Source organism: Glossina fuscipes, unplaced genomic scaffold, assembly GCF_014805625.2.
Source record: "Glossina fuscipes isolate IAEA_lab_2018 unplaced genomic scaffold, Yale_Gfus_2 73, whole genome shotgun sequence".
Lineage (NCBI taxonomy): Eukaryota > Metazoa > Arthropoda > Insecta > Diptera > Glossinidae > Glossina > Glossina fuscipes.
In genome coordinates, this window is record NW_023998436.1 from 1,605,102 (window position 1) to 1,622,601 (window position 17,500).

General features: G+C 33.4%; 1 protein-coding gene across 3 annotated transcripts in view; it reads right to left on the reverse strand.

Moving 5' to 3' along the window:
• Positions 1-14: 14 nt before the first annotated feature.
• The window catches only part of LOC119638153 (putative cysteine proteinase CG12163), a 48,899-nt gene continuing 31,413 nt past the window's right edge, over positions 15-17,500 (reverse strand). Inside the window, exons 2-9 of one of the 3 annotated variants that reach the window (XM_038034813.1) lie at positions 16,992-17,389; positions 16,502-16,892; positions 2,847-2,992; positions 2,374-2,765; positions 2,130-2,305; positions 892-1,064; positions 646-824; positions 15-591 (exon numbers count right to left, since the gene is read on the reverse strand). In XM_038034813.1, coding sequence (XP_037890741.1) covers positions 320-591; positions 646-824; positions 892-1,064; positions 2,130-2,305; positions 2,374-2,765; positions 2,847-2,992; positions 16,502-16,892; positions 16,992-17,389 — 2,127 coding nt within the window. In that variant the 3' untranslated portion in view covers positions 15-319. Of the gene's footprint in view, positions 592-645; positions 825-891; positions 1,065-2,129; positions 2,306-2,373; positions 2,766-2,846; positions 2,993-16,501; positions 17,390-17,500 lie in introns of all 3 variants that reach the window. The other 2 variants (XM_038034812.1, XM_038034814.1) reach the window with 2 other exon arrangements.

Below are 17,500 nucleotides of genomic sequence, written 5' to 3' on the forward strand. Positions count from 1 at the left end.
TTTCATTTTTTTCATTTTTTTTTATTTATTTATTAATAAACTTTTGCATACATGGGATTCAATTACTATTCTCTACATTTATATATAACTGTTTATGTACGCATATAAAAAAAATAAAAATAAAAAAAAAAGTATATGATTCCCTTTTTGGATATTGTAAGTAAGTGAATATGTGATCAGATGGCCAATATTTTGTATTAGAAATTTTCTTAAATAGCCACACCCAATTATTTTGTTTCAATTGTGCCCATATACTAAAAGTATATTTGGCACATGATGTTTCTTTTTACGTCATTTTTATTTAAATATAAATTTGAGCTTAATAATCGTCTAATACGGCACTACTGGACATTTCAGAAACACCACAAGTATTATCGCCGCGATATACGCGATAGTAACCTTGCTCACCCCATTTTTTGCCCCACGAATTCTTGACAATCCAATACGGTAAGGTTTTCTTAAACATTGGATAATCTGATACTCCGTAGCCCACGATTAGCACGCCATGATCCAGATTTTTACTCGAGCACAAAATGTGCCAAGGATGTGAAACGCCTCCACGATAAAATTGCATAGCGTTCGCATTAATACCTAAAATCAGAAACTCGATAATTGTTATTGTTAAATAAAACTTAATTAATTTACCAATCGATATCGGTCCATTGGCTATTAACCACTGAGCTATAGCAGTTTCGTTTTTAGGCAAATCGACATGACCTTTCACTTTAACGTGGATCTTGGTGCTATTAAAATGGCATTGATCTTTCCGAGCATGATAAGGATAATCGGATTCCAACTCTAAGCCACCAATTTTTTCAATTGCTCTGATAAACAAAAAAAAAAAAAAAATAAAAGTACGCAGTTAGACGGATATCAAAGCTATTTTCTTACTCGAAAGCATTATCTGGTAGACCGCCATTGCATGCCGAATCCGAAGTATCACAGTCCAATAATTCTTGTTCAGAGTATTGCTCCAAGACACCAGTTCTGACAGCATGCAAACCCTCAATATTACCGGTAACACTAAAAGCCCAACATGAACCGCAATTGCCTTGATTTTTAACCTAAATATATTTTCGATTTTTAGTATTGTTGTTAATTAAGTATTAATTAATTATTAATTATTACGTATTGTGATATTAAAATAATTACTAATTGCAATATTAGAACAAGTAAGAAGATTATGTACGATCGTCACTGAGTCCTTTTATACCCATTTACCCTACAAAAGACTAGAAGAAAAAAACTCAATTTCCATAGTCTAAGATAAGCTCTACAATGTACTTCTGGGTGTTGCATTCACCAGCACAGACGTCGGACGTACGGACACACTCAATTAAATCAATGCAGAATCATTTTCTGAATATATCTATAATAAAATGTGCTTCTGAGTGCTGCACTCGTCCGTACAGACAGAGGACTGACGGACAGACTCGCTTAGCTCAACACGGAATCATTTTCTGAATATATTTATAATAAAATGTGCTTCTGGATGCTGAACTCAAACGTACAGGCGTACTGACTTGCCTAAATCCATACAGACTCATTTTCTGAATATATTTATGATAAAGTATGCTCCTGAATGGTGCACTAATCCACACAGACGGAGGACAAATAGACAGACTTGCTTAACAGAATCATTCTGTGAATCCATTTATAATAAGATGTGGTTCTGGGTGCTGAACTCATCAGCACAAATTTAACATACCCTATACTACAAATGATGTAGAGTATAAGAGAGCATCGAGAAAAAAATTAGGCCTCTAAGACACTATAATATTGGGTATGCATGCTCAGATTTTCCGAATTTTGTTGGGTGTATATTTTTGGAGATTTATCTGCTATAGTATGCAAGTAATGAGTGAAAGTCAATCTACGTAGTAATTCCTTCAGGGTATTTGGCCCGTTTTCAATATCAAGCTGCGTGGAGGAACTGCCAATGTTTCTGACAAATTCGATTCAGAACTTGATGCTGATCAACAATGTATATATACTTTGAGGGGTCTCTGACGTTTCCTTCAGAATGATGCAAACGTTTTGACGAAGTGAATCTACCTCTCATTCTTCGGTGATGGGTGATGGGAATACATAAGCACAGACAGATATAGACACACACACAAAGAACATACCGGTGAAATTACACCCTTTTCTCTCCAATCAAACTCTTTGGGTAAATCGATGTTTGGAATTTCGGCTTTAGGATTAGAGGCGGCTTTTTGCGGATCTCTTTGCCATAAGCCGGTGCGTTGTTTATATTCCGGACTGGTCATGTCCGCAAATTCAGTTATGCCGTATTTAGCGCTCCCTTTAAAAATATTAAATGAAATTCAATTTCATGTTCACATCCTATTAATGTTACCCCGGTAACGTTACCTTGTTCATTACGGTTCAGTTCCTCAATGAGCTGCAGGTTTTGTTTAAATATACGAAAACGCATTTGTTTCTCCATAGTGGTGTGATAGTTGCGTTTAAATTTAATTTGAAATTTTGCGAATAAATGCTCGACTTTATTTAAATTGTGATGATTCGATTTTTTATGAGTTTTCTTTTCAGCGTATTCCAACGCTGAGCGACTGTGACGCTGCTTTATCAGCTCTTTGTCGGGACAATTTATTGTAACTTCTGTACCGTCACTTAACCATGGCCGTGACCATATTTCTACATCGCAGCGTTCCTCTTTGCCATCGGCATCAACCAGATCGCAATTGATTTTTGTAAGGCTACCAGCGACGACTTGTGTGGTTGCAGTATAAATTTTTGAAAGTCTGTTTTTTTTTTTTTTTTTTTTAATAAAAATTAAATAAGTTACATAAAGTTGTATGCTGCTATTCATTTGAATTAAATACCTATATGTTGGTCCATCACCAGTTGCCAATTTTTCGAGCGAGTTATTTAAGCGTTTTTCAGCTTCTTCATGACTTAGTTCCGAAACTCCACCAGGCAAGCCGCCAGGAGAACGTCTGCTTCTCACTAATGGCCCATTTACGTTCTCCTAAACGATAAGCAGAGATTCATAATTAGTTTATATATATGCATATATATACATATATGGAGAAATATAAAACTCATGATTTTATACTTAATTAGATGACATTCTTTTGAAAATTAATTTATTAAAACCGTGACTTACTACAAAAGAGACAGCAATAATACAAAACAAAACAAAAAAAAAAAAAAAAAAAAAAAAAAAAAAAATTTAAATGAAACACATCATTAAAATTTTAATCAAATAGCGAGATGTTGAGAGGTTTGTTGCAAACAAGCATACGGTTCACTTTCTGTTTATACACACACACACACACACACACACACACACAAACATTTGCCAACGGTTAAAAAGCATTATCGTCTATCATCCAGCAATATGCACAGAAACGTAGACATATTTACATTCATATGCATTCATATATACATACATTCATATATACATATATATACATACATGCCTTGCAATGTCGAGTTTAATTAAAGTGATCACAGGATATCATGTAAAGTAAGCAATAATCAATTCTGTGTCGACGTCGGATATTATTGTGCAAAACGCAAACGAAGGAAAGTAAAGGAATCTCGAATAGCATGTATATGTACTTGGAAGTGATAGATTTTAATGTATTTACTAAGCCAAGGAAGCATACATCGAGTAAACAAGTTAGAGCAGCCAACAATTGTTCGTTATAAAAGTATATATAAATGTGGCCATAAGTGAGACAAGAACATAATGTAACGTAACATTCTTTACCTATCTTTTATGAGAGGCGTATAACAAGGAAATGTTTTAAAAAGTCTATCGAAAATGAAATTCCTTTAAACGAATATGTGATTTGTACAAGACAAAAAAAAAAACAACGGGTAACGCCTAAGGTCACAGGTTTTCAACCTTCATGACACTAAGTCTTATGAAGAAACACAACAAATATTTTTCGGTACCTCATCTTTACACAACTTGGGATGAGGAATATACTAAGCTCGTGCGTAATTATGCAACACTTGCAGTCACCTGAAAGAGACTTCCATTTCATCAATAGAATCAAATATATTTCAGAGATATTTTGATGAAATTTATCATACTTAACCTATTTGGGATTTGATTTAAAAACAATTTTATTGCAGTTAAACACAATTTTATCCTACTTAAGAGGCAAATTTTCTTCTTTTTTTTTTTTTTTTTTTTTTGGGTTACGATGAGATGAAATTATTGTTAGAAAACTCCTTCCGCAATGTTCTTTCAAAATAAATAGGTGTCTTATGGTAAGAAACTCTGATTTTTAATATTTTATGTTAACAGCTGATCCAAAACAGTGGCAGTAAAATCCCCAACTTATGTCACATATATCTATCTAGTTTTCGAATATCTGCCCGTGCAAAGATTCTCAGATGAAGTGTAAGATTGTATTTAACACTAAGAGGTATAGGTTTTTTCCGTCGGGTCACTTTTTGTGTACCTTCTTATGTAAGGCTAAGTAAAGTTTTGTATGGAAGAGATATATAATTTTTGGTATTTGATGACGAAATTAGGTGAAGATTTCTATTAAATGAGGTAGTTTAGGGTATTTAATAGTCGCCTTTAACCATAACTGTAACGTTTTACCTTGTTTCTAAAATAGGTCGTCGTAGAATGTAGAAAGAATACATATAAGGAATATGATGTTTTTTTTTTAAAGTTAATTTGTGTTCGTTCTTTTAGGCGAGAAATTTTAATCGGATAGAAAACTGAGTAATTTTAACTTTTTCTAATGTAAACTACACGTTCGCCTGCGTTAACACTTACTGCGGATGTTTCAGCGCACGTTTGCCAACATTTGATTTTTTAACTGACTCTAACAAATATTTCTGTTAAATTTAAGATCACTATCTACCAAAAATAATAAATTTTTCTCGGTTTTTAAGTCAACTTTCACCTACGGTTGATAAAAGATCTATACAATATATAGTGCTTAGAAATGGTCATCAGATGATCTGTGAGGTATGTCGTACAAGTCGTTTAGTGCGAATTGATTTAGTCGCCGTGATTTGCAAAACGATATTCTATATCGTTTATATATGTTAAGTTTGAAAACTTATCAAATCCATAGGTAGTTCCAGATTTCTATCTTTTCCTTTCCTGTAACAGCAAGCTTTCTGATAGCTAATTGACCGATGGACAGGTGGGCATAGGCATATGTATATTTGCTATCATATTCTGACCAAATTTCTATATACTTTATTGCATATTTTAGCCTAATTTTTGGGGTGCCGCAAATGGTGAAAGAGATCTAGTATGTCCTCAATTTTATAACAACATATTAGTTAAATGAAAACTTTTGAAAAATTACTTATGCATTTACGCTTTTTAAAAAATTATATTCGTTCAAGTTTCCATAGTTATCTACACGCTAAGATAGACATTTGGCAGGATGAAAATGTTCGATTTTTTTATCGTTATTATATCGTATATTATATAAAACATATCATATAAAATATTTCATGCGTCTTATATCATATATTATATATCATGTATCATATCAAATATATCATATAGCAGACGCCATATATTCTAGAAAATGTGTCATATATTATATATTATGTATCATATAGGATTAAGCAATTACGTAAATAAATAAATAAATATATCATATAAAACATAACATATATAACATGTTATATATCATAAATTATATAAAATATATCATTATAAATCATATATCATATCAAACATATTACGCATCATATATTATATATCATATGTCTAATAAAATATATCATATGTTATATACCATACATCATGTACCATACGTCATATACCATGTAAAAAATGTCATATATCATATATTATATATCATATACCCAATGTATCATATATTTTCGCTAAATATAAACATGACACTGATAACATCGGCGATGTGCTATATACTTGCCGTTATCAACAGCAAAATTGAATGGTTTCCAGTGCGGATGATCAGCCGCGACTTACCGCTGCTTGTAAACAGCGAAGACTTATACAGTACAAACATCAATATCAAAGTAACTTGTACCTGAAATTTCCGAAGAAATGAACAAGACAGATAGATGTTACAAAGCATCCAATTCCAACATAAAGAGCGTACTGAACTTGAGATTTATATTTTGGAGAAGGCATCTTTTAAAAGTTTGTCTTAAGTTTTTAATTTTTTGTGACTTTTAAAAAATTTCCTGAATTGTAATAGGCGTAGTGGTATAGGATGTTTTACGGGCGGCCTTGCTGTACTAGAATGTTTTAATTTATTTTTGTTGTTGTAGGTTGTGAACGCTTCAGTTGGTTCATTGGTTTGAAACTTTACATATTTAGTGAAGTTTAAACAATTGTTGAAAGTATTTGTGATAAATTAATAAAAAATACAATTTTATAATTTTCAATATTTTCCAAGTTCTTTCATTGTTTAAACTATCATAATGAAATTACTTCCATTTTGACCTGTGGTCGTCTCCCTTCTCTTGGAAACGGTAGCAGCTCCCTACGCACAATTTTGTGATTCTTAGACATATGAAGGGCAGCAGACTCCTTCGTATGTTGTCATACCTGGATTCAATTCTTAGTACGGTAGACCCTAGCATAATTACGATTAGTGTGCGGTGGTAGCATTCAGATTGAGGGTTCAGTGGTTAAGGGTCGTAATACTACCAATCGAATATGTAAACCTTTGCCTACTTTTTTCTAACTATAACCGTAATGTACCCTGAGGGAGCACTAATTAGTTGAATTATGCAGATAAACGAAACGCTACATAGAGAGTAGGGTCCTTTGTGTGTGGCTCATATTCTTTGCTGCACTGATGAATAAGACAAGCCTTAGATGCTTACTTCGTCTCGATAAAGTAATTAATGCGAAATTTTGTGCATATGGTTGTGTTCGCTGTCAACTCTCTAAAGCTATACGCTCGCACTGACTTTCTGTGATTGATCTAAAGCCGTAACTTACTTAACTTACATGAGATATTTTTTTCGCTATCTTATCAGAAGTAAATCTTTTTAATGACACAGTATTCACTTGGATGAGAATAATTCCGGCATCTCAACGGCCAATAAGATATTTAGTAATGGAAATGCGTTTTACTTTTTCCAATAACCGAACAGTATTTCTCTTTTTCTTCAGAGGGAAGCTTTAACATAGCAAAAGATACCATTTGGTTTTAGTCAACCTCAATAGGCATAAGCGTACAAATCGTTCCATACCGTTATATTACGAGTTAACATTGTTAGTAGATAACATTTCTACCCCGACTACGTATAGTCGCATATTTGTATCGCATATAGGTATGTATAGTTTTGGTGATGATAAGTTTAAGAAGCATTGACATGGAAAAATATTGTATTTGTCGGTTTGTATAGACGTATATATACATATTTATATTTACACATTTACACCCTTACATATGCATACGCATTGTATCGCAAAAATATCTCATTGCAAGCAATAAAAGATAATGGCTTTTATGTTTCTATCATCACAAACGTTGGCATCGGATTTGGTATGTGTGTGCTATAGTTTCTTTCCTTCTTTTCTCTTTACATTCCTTCACTTGGTATTTTGCTTTTCTCGTATACATGTAAACCTATATATATATATATATATATATACACTATTTGTGATACAAATTGTTATACAATTGATGTGGGCCAAGAGCGGTTTCCGTCGACCGAAAACAGATGCAAATTGTCATAAATAACAAACATGCACACATACACCATATATTCGTACATATGCATGCAAAATTCTCATCAGGATAAATTAAAAATCATCGTTGCGTTTGCGTTGCGTTGAGCTTTTGTTTATATGTATGTAAAGGCATTTGTAAAGCATGTTGATAATCTGCAAGGATTACATTACACATGATTGAATTGAAGAAGAAAATTGGTTTAAAATAATTATATAAATTGTTACAGTTCAATTAAGGGAAATAAACCGCACAATAATTTACACAATCGATTCAGAGAAAGTACGCAATTAATTGGTAATAATTACGAAGTGATTTTTATCGACAAATAATTTTTAGTTTAAAAATGTTTATCAATATAACAATTAGTTGCTTATTCATCTATGTACTATAAACACTAGATACTTATTCATCGATCAATTTTAAACACTAGTTGCTGCTCAATCGTGCAAATGCAGATGGAGAGTTTTTCTTTACAATCACAAAGGAAAATTAAAGCTGTCATTATCTCATTCAGTAGCTCGCTTAATTTTATCGAGTAGCACAGTCAAAATTATCCATATTACGCATGTTCTTATACTCAGTTGTGAGATCTTTATGTGGCGACTAGATATAGTCATTAGATGGCTCCAGCTATATATATAAAAAATTCAGGACAAAGTCGTTCGCCTTTTTAAATTTAGCTTAAGTTTTTTTCTTTTAGTATGCTTCAAAACTCAGGAAATGTCACTTACGTGTGTAATAAGGTGAGCATCACAAAGAGATGGGGAGTTACGTGTAGTACCCTACTCGTACCTTCATATCTATCGCTTTTCATTCTCGCTGTATTTTTGGTGTGAAAACCAATTCATTCATGGGAACTACTTGAGTTCGAATTATTTTCAATGTTCATGATCTCCCTCGTGGAGTCTTCACTTACATATGGATATGAAATCAATTATTTCTATATCCACAAAGAAAAAGGGGATTTCTGTCTTCAGTTGTGAGCCCTATCAAGTATATATAAATCCATGGGACGTTCTTATCTACTCTATCTAACCGATCGTTTATTAGTGAAGCTTTAATCTCGTCTGTTAGTGGAAGTATTTCTCGTAAAAATTGAGACGAGGTCTTGAAAGATAGTATATTAGTTGATGAAAATAATTAATACAATTCTGAATCGATTTAGTCATATCTATTTGTCCGTCTGTTCGTTCACCCCGCTGTGTAGTTGTGTTTGAATCGTCCTCCCAATGGCTGCAAAAGCTGGCGTGAAAAGTTGGCGTATATATGCGTACATATGTGCATATATATACGTACATATACACACATACGTACATATATATATACGCACATATATACACATACATGGTCATTTATATTACTAGCTATGAAAGTGAACGTGCTCAGCCTATAAGCAAGCGAAAACTCTCATACAAACAACAGGATCGCCTAAAAAAAAGTAGTGTAAAAATGTTCCCGGCCGATCAGTAATCAAGCCCACAGTTAATAAGCTAGTTTATAACTTATAGGTGTGAAATCAATCCTCTGAAGTAGTAGTTTTCTTATTCGTTTTCTCTTTCCAAATTCGCAAACTTGCAATTGGGTATCTTTGTCGTGTAATACTATTAACTAATGTTCTATATATATACCACAAGGCACTTCCATTTGCTAGTTCATCTGCTTGAAAGAAAGTTTAAATTCGATATTGTGAAATGATTCCAGACCTTTTACGATTTCAAGCAAGCCATATTAAATGTCATAAGAAAATCATACAGTTATTCTCGTTATGTATTTAACGGTTATATTATCTCGCAGCTAGATATGAGAAAGTTGGCCGCCATCAATCTTGCTGCGTTTGTATTGACTGCTGAGTTTTCGATTTATTGTACGCAATAATCAGCCAGAAGCGATTCTAAACAATATTGTGAACATTTCCATTGAAATTTCATTTTAATAAAATTGAACTTGTAAAGATTTTCGTATCCGTCTCTTGCTCTCTTTAGTAATAGATTAAACATGCAAGAAAATTCGATGAGTGGAAATTCTTTTCGTGAAAATGTTTGTGAAATACAGAAGAAAACTTTAAAAGTCCCACGAAATATACATGATCATAATAATTAGCAAATTCGGTATGTCCTTCTGTCCGTCAATGAAATATCTGTGAAAATAGGTAACAAAGAATAAGTTAACGACTTTAAATTTCGCAAAAATGTAAGAAGTCCACGCACACGGATAGGTGATGAATATGAAGTGAGTCGGTCGAAGTTCACGGGCACACTACAAAATAAAGTGCTTTCAAAAACAAACAAAAAAAAGCTATTCTTCGCCCTCATTACTTATAACTTACATTAGATAGAATTTTATTTTCATATCCTACGGCTATGCTACGTTTTTGAGGATGTATAGAATACATCCTTAGAATACAGACTTGAGATACAGCCATCTATTATTGTACCGATCGATTCAGGATCACTCTCTGAATAAATGGATCTAAAGCTTGTCTGTCCGTCTTGAATTTTTATGCTCAACAGACATATAGCGATTTTTTGGGAAATTTTGATGAAATTTGATACACCGATGTGGCTAGGAGCAAGCGCGAACTCTATTGAAAATGGTTCGTGTTGAAGTACTTTCTCGAACGCTTTCTATACACCATTTTACTTTGAAAAATTGTTATAGAAATAATTGCATTAAGCGAATTGGTCTAAACTATTTAATGATAGGCGTCTTGTGGCAGTGGGCATTCAAGATCCAGTTATCGCCGAATATAACTTTCTGGCTCGTTTAGTGCTCATCATTAGCTTGGATGCGTTGCGCTGATAGAAAAAGGAAATCAAGGGTCTATTCTCAGGATACACATCATATCCAACAAATATTACACTACTACTACTACAACTACGAAACCACATTTACTTCCTGCTTGACTTACGTGGAAAGTCTTTCATTCGACTTATCTGATTTCCGATGTAGAGATTTTACAAAGGATTATAAGCAGATTAATACAGAGATTTTATTAAGAAAATGTTTAAAGAACAACTAGGTACTGTACTAATTTTTTAACTCAACCTGACGAGTTCGATAAAAAATAAATCGTAGAACAGAATTAAACCAAATTGATTTTCTCTGGTTTATTGGCTAACGATGGTTCTTTATCGGAGAAGAAAACTTGCTTTGGGTATCGTCAGCCTTACTCGGTGAGTTTAATACATTGCTCTTGATATCTTAAATGCATTTCTTGCTTGTTTGCCAGATCTGTCTGTCCCAGCCGCCTTTTTCTGTGGGTCCTTCTAATAGCCTGTTGAATGCCGGCGTTACCGCTGTTACTTTTTCGTAACGTTTTAGGTATCGCAAATTTGATTTCAATAGACGACGAGCCAATTGAACGGATAAATAAAAAATTTTTGCCCATGAAAATGCAGAAAGCGGACATTCAGAAACTCTGCAATCTGACGCACAAACGACTTTACGGCAGCCAAACAAAAGCAAATTTTTGTTGATTTCCATGTGAAATACGAGTCTCTAAAGCCTGAATAGATTTGTTAGGTTACCACCGGATAACATAGCAGGCAAGAGGGTTGGAATAATCCTTTTCGGTTTTTCTGTGCCGTAGATCAAATTTCATAAAAGGCAATCGTCTTTAATAGTCATTCATTACCTTAACTAAAGAACTATTTGTCATAAATGTGAAAAAAATCCGAAGAGAGATATCTGTTTGGGTCATAATCAACCTGTCGTATAGTGTGGCAATGGTGGATATGTTAGCTAACTTGAAAAAAACTTCCAAAACAATAATTGCTCAAGCAATTTAGCTCAGTTTAAAATTCATTTCTTTCTTTTATTTTGAAGAAAAATATTTTGAAAAAGAAACCTTTAATGAACCTTTGGTGAACGTGTTCAGAACTCGAATTTCTTCACATGCAATGAGTATAAATAGTTAAGCAATTCAATCCCTTTAGAAATGCTGGCTTATTGTTACGAGAAAAGAGGAACATTACGATATGGATTGATTTGGACTGAGATGCTGATGATAAGCATCTGGACTAAGCAGATAAGCGAGATGTTAAAGCAACGAATACGTGGGAGGAACCTATGAATAAAGTACGCCGTGGCAAATTTCCCCCATTCAGATCAAAAAAGCAAGCAAATAAAACTTTCTGAATCCAGTTTTTCGTTATGCATGGGAGTTTTATGAAATGCGACACAGAGCGGCTTGAGCAGTATATGATCAAAAGCAGTGCAATTGCACCAAAATGTAAAATAAAAGTTTATCGCATCAATTCTTTGTTTTTGAATACAAATGAAATTTTATCATGCGATTTTCTTCAATTCGTTAAAATAATGCGTACTATGTTCTCATAATTCGATTTTCATGAAAATTAGTCGGTTTTCCCAGAAACAAAATTGAAGAAAGGGAAAAACCAGGTGCACATTCATGGCTCGTCATGGAGCTGACGGCTGATAAAAAAAATTAACAATGGTTGACGGAAACGTAACGGGAAATACGTATTCAAAAATGTCGCGATGCTTGTAAGATGGTATATAAGCAGAATAGTCGAGTCAGATGCAAGTCGAGTCAGTTGAATCCGTCCGAATCCGACGTCAGCCGTAAGCGAGTTTTAAAGGAGTCAAAGAGTTAGTCAAAAAGGAAATTGAAGTCAACAATGTTGTACAAATAAGTGAATTGTGAATACTGCTTCCAAAAATTGTAAATAAAATCTATGCTGTACACGATCTAGCGAACCTTGTCAAGAAATACAATAAAGACCATTTTATAACATTATTATATATTACCTTGGCGATAGCAAATGTGCCATCTAACCTAAGAAGAGAAAAAAGTCGCAATCAAATGGAGAAGTTTATCTTAGACTAAAATGCATTTCACCTTTTTCCTTTATTTAAAAAAAAAAAAAAAGAGGAAAAATATTCAAAAATTTACGCAAATCCTTATGAATGTTAATTTAAAAAAGTATCAAAAAAAGCAAAGAGGAAACTTTTAATAACACGGTGAAATGTGTTCACATTCGTTGAGTAGAAATTTCCAAAAGTTGCAATGTTTGTAGAAATGATGAGTTATATTGTATGATTTACTTTCAATGCGATTCAGGTGAAGCATGTTTAATTTTAATGAGTGTATAATCGGCCGAGCTGAGTAAGCAAGGAAATGTTAGCTCAACAATTGGAGAAAAGAAACCTATTAATAAAGTATGTGATGCATTTCCCCATTTTATACCAAAAACGCATGCGAACAAAAATCGCATTTGTGTTCAAAAACGCATGCGAATAAAATCGCATCTGTATTTTTCTAAAAAGAAAGAAAAACAACGTTCACCACTATCGACTTGCAATTTGAAACTGCAATCGAATCGACTAAATCACGTTATAAAGCAGATTATTATCCCGGGAAATCAAAGGGGACCAAAATCTAAAAAAAAAACATTATATCATCAATTTTTTTCTCAAATAGAAATGAAATTTTGTCATTTGCTTATCATCAAATCGTTGAAACCGTTGGGGTATAAGTAACATACTATGCGAGGTATTTTCATAAAATAAGTGAATTTTCAAATTTCGTGTGCTACGTATATTCGAATTTCGAATTTTGCGTTGCCACAAGTGTAAATTATATCTAAGAAAGATCACCGTGAAGAGGACAAAACAAACACTGATGAATAAATAAACGTTTTTCGGGAAAAATAAAAAGTCACTTTTTGTTTTAGAGCACACCTCGTATATATATAAATACGGTTTAAATTAACGAAACAAAAAATTTCCCCATAAGAGGTAAATTAAATTGAAACTTAATGAAAGTGGTGGTCATATTTCTCTTTAGGTCTTAAGAAAATGTTTGTTATGCACACACGTACTGTATCGAACGATCTGGGCGTAGAAGCCGTGCACACGTGTATTTATCACGTTTTAAAAAAGTCGTTTTGTAGCAATGTGTTTTGGTTGATAAATTTGTTTGGAATTTTTTTTATTATTCATCGATTTTCCTTTAATTTTTTTTTATGTTTATTACTTCCTTCTTTCGTTTTTCTAAATTCATAAAATGCAATGTGTAATATAACGATAAATGAAATATGTGAAAAGAAATATGAATATACCTTGAATGCATCGCTGCGTAATTGTAAAATTTTTGAATGACGTTAATACTAATTAAAAACAAATACAAAGTAAAAACAATATAACGAACCATCATTGTGTGTACTGCATCACTTCGCTGCTTAATGCAGTTATGCGACTTTTCATAATAATACATTATATAGAAAGTGATCCGATCTGAGTCGCATTTGCCGGCTTGGGTCGGTGACACCAAATTTGATCAGAAAAATTTCTTAAAAGTCGCCGCCTGTGGAGTGCAAGATGGACAGCGCATAGACGGACGGACAAGCGCTCATTATAATAAAAGGCGGATTTATTTCTCCTCCTTCTTAAATACCCTACAGCACCGTACTGCTATCCATATATTCACTTTTCAAGTTAAAGCTTTGTCGAGAAATTGGCCTGACCCGAATAACGTCCGTCCTTAGGCCAAAACATGTCGGTATATAAAATTTAATCAAAATATCTCGAAAATTTACGGGCTGAACACAAACAAGGAAAGACAGACAGATGGACAGACATTAAGTCATTTCCTCAATCGTGTATAATAAAAGGCGGATTTTTCTTCAGTCTTTGTAGGCGTTGTGTACATCCGTACAATCTTAATCTACACAACTTATACGATAAGTGGCGTACGGTATAATAAGTCAAGGTTTGCTAGAAAATTAAAGTTTCAGCTAACATTAAGATCTTATTTAATAGTTTCAAAATCGCTAAAATTGAGTTAGAAATGGAAAGCAGCTTTAAAATGTATGTGAACAGTTAATCAAGGTCCAACGTCAGAATTTTTTTTTTGAGTAACTTAAGATCGGTTAAAAATAGTACTAATAAATTTACTGGTAAGTCTACAGAAAATTACATGAATGGATTTTACTCAAGAATTTAACACAAGAGCTTCTACAAAACGTTGGAGAAACGAAAAGGTTCTACGACTTATTGGAGTGTTTCTAAGAACTTCAGCGAATAGAATTTTTCTTATGACTTGCACTAACGTGTATAAAATGTCCGACAACTCGTTCGCTTTAGGATATTCTAAAACATTCACGTTATGTTCAGTAGTTGGAGTTCACTCTAAGCGGCTACAAAAGCGTAGGTAATTAAGATTCGCTCAATAATTTTCTAAAAGGCCCATAAGATGTGAAGTAAATCAAGACTTGTTGCAACGTCTAAACACTGTTAGGTAAACAGGTTTCCTCTCAGGACTTACTGAAGCGTCATACCAGAACTTACTAAAGCGTTCTCCTAATATTAGGTAATTGGCATTCATCCCAAAACTTACTGCAGCGTCCGCAAAGGCTTGGGTAATTAAGATTCACTCGATTATTTTCTAAAAGGCCCATAAAATGTGAAGTAAATCTACACTTGCTGCAGTGTCTGTACACTGTTAGGTAAACAAATTTTCCCTCAGGACTTATTGAAGCGTCTAAAAAAAGCTGCGTAAACAGAACTTACTTAACCGTCTTCCTAATGCTTGTTACTTGGGATTCATTCCAAGACTTAGTGACCGTTTGCAAAAACTCTCACTCAATGATTATTTAAAAGTCTCATAAAATGCAAAGTAAACCAAGACTTGCTATTCACGGTTAGGTAAACAGGTTTCCTCTCAGAACTTACTGAAGCAACTACAAAAAGCTGCATGAATAGAATTCACACTGGAACTTATTGGAGCGCCCATAAAAAGTATTAAGTAAATTACAATTAATTGGCGCGTTTACGCATAGGACTTACCGAAGCATTTAAAAAAAATAGGATTTAACCCCAAGACTTATTGAAGCGAAGCGTCTAGAAATAGAGTTCATCGCCAGCACTTTCATGGATTCGCGTGTACAGTGAAGTAATGACATAAAAAACTTGATTTATGATATAAAGGAGTAGGATAAGCAATTTTAAATTCCGTAAACACTTTTGACATAATTTTTTTTTTTTTTTTTAACTAACATCGACTAACATTGTTACAATAAGGAAAGGTAAACGCTATACAGTATATATGCGCCTGAGCATTGAATCGCTTTAAGTGTAAAATTTTTCCTGTTACACAAAAGTTAATTAACATAAGAATGCATGCATGTGTATGTGTGTATGTGTGTGTTTGCGTGTTTATGTGTGTGTGTGTGTGTTTAATCCTTTGAAAAACATAATTTAGAACACATCGCGGATACCACATGCACTGGTTCAGTTATTCTGTTTGCTGCTATTTACCCAGCAACCAAAAACCGAGAAACCCTTCTAAAATGATTTTCAACTAAATTTTCAACTGAAATTTATTGTGTTTTGATTCCTTTTACTCTAGGAAAGCAATAACGTAACTGACGTAACGTCAAAAATTACGACATTCTTAAAATAACATAATTATTATTATAATTTTTTCTATTTTTTTTTTTTTTTTTTTTTTTAATAAACATACACATACATATACATACGTATATATATATATACAATCACATACATCTAAACACATACACTTCGTAATTAAATAAAATGGTTATGAAGACGAATTTTTTTTTTTTTTTTTTTTTTTTTAATTTTGTACACAAGCACTGCAAGTAAATATGTTGCAGCAACGCGTTGTCAGGACAACCAACCATCACTTTGGTTAATGAATAACATGTAGAGAGGGAGACGGAAATAGCCTACAATGTTGTAATGAAATTATGAATTTTGTATACATGTGTGTGCGCGTGTATATATGAGACATACACATATAGAGAAACGGCAATACATAGAAGCATAGAAATATTATGGTTTACCTGTTCAGACGCCCGTTGCTGTTGTTTGCTATTATCCGAAGCATCTGAAGCAATCTCTGTGTTTTCATCATTATCCTTTGACGATGACGATGACGATGACGACGACGATGTCAACGTAGCATCTCGTCGAGAGTTATCAAAGCTTAGGGCACCAATTGAAAAGAAATTATCCAACCATTGCTTATCATCCTCACTTAGTTCGGATGCAACTGATGTCGATGACGTTTCTATTTCTTCAAGTGAAATTTCGCGTGGCAACGTCGTAGTGGTCTCCATTTCACTTGATGATTCGGTGGAAGTGACTTTATCACTTTCATCGTAACTCTTTTCAACGCTAGCAGATGTTGTCGTAGTAAGAGTTGAATGATAACGGCTTGGATCACGTTTCGAACTAATGGCAGAAGGGAAAATTTGATCTTCTAATCTCTTTATCTCATCGTTGGAGAGTTCATTACGCGAACCTCCATTAAAAACAGTACTCTTAACATACTTATCATTGATATTATTGGCCCGATTAAACGAATTATCGGCAATATCCGTTCCCGTTGATGACGTACAATTCGTGTACTGTAGTTCACGAACTTTATCACCCCATTGCGTGCGTAACCATGGTTTTTCCAATATAACTAAACGACATACAATGTCCTCATCATTGTCCTCCGTATTTATAGCGTTCAACAGTATTTCATATCTGACACCGTTAACTATTTCACGGTAAGCATCGATAATGTTAATGAAATTCATTGTTAATGGTAAAAATGTCATAGCAATATTTTGTAGGCCAATCAGATTCGGTGAAAGATATTCACGTTCGCCCGGTTGCAATACATGAACGACTTTAATGGGTTTTTCCGATACGGGTTGGCCATCATCATTTTCATTATGATTCTATATGAGGCGCTGCCACCGAAGTTATCAATAAATTTTTTCGTTTTGTTTGTAAACAAAATTGTTTTTTTTTTTTTTTTTTTTTTTTTTTTTTTTTTTTTTTTTTTTTTT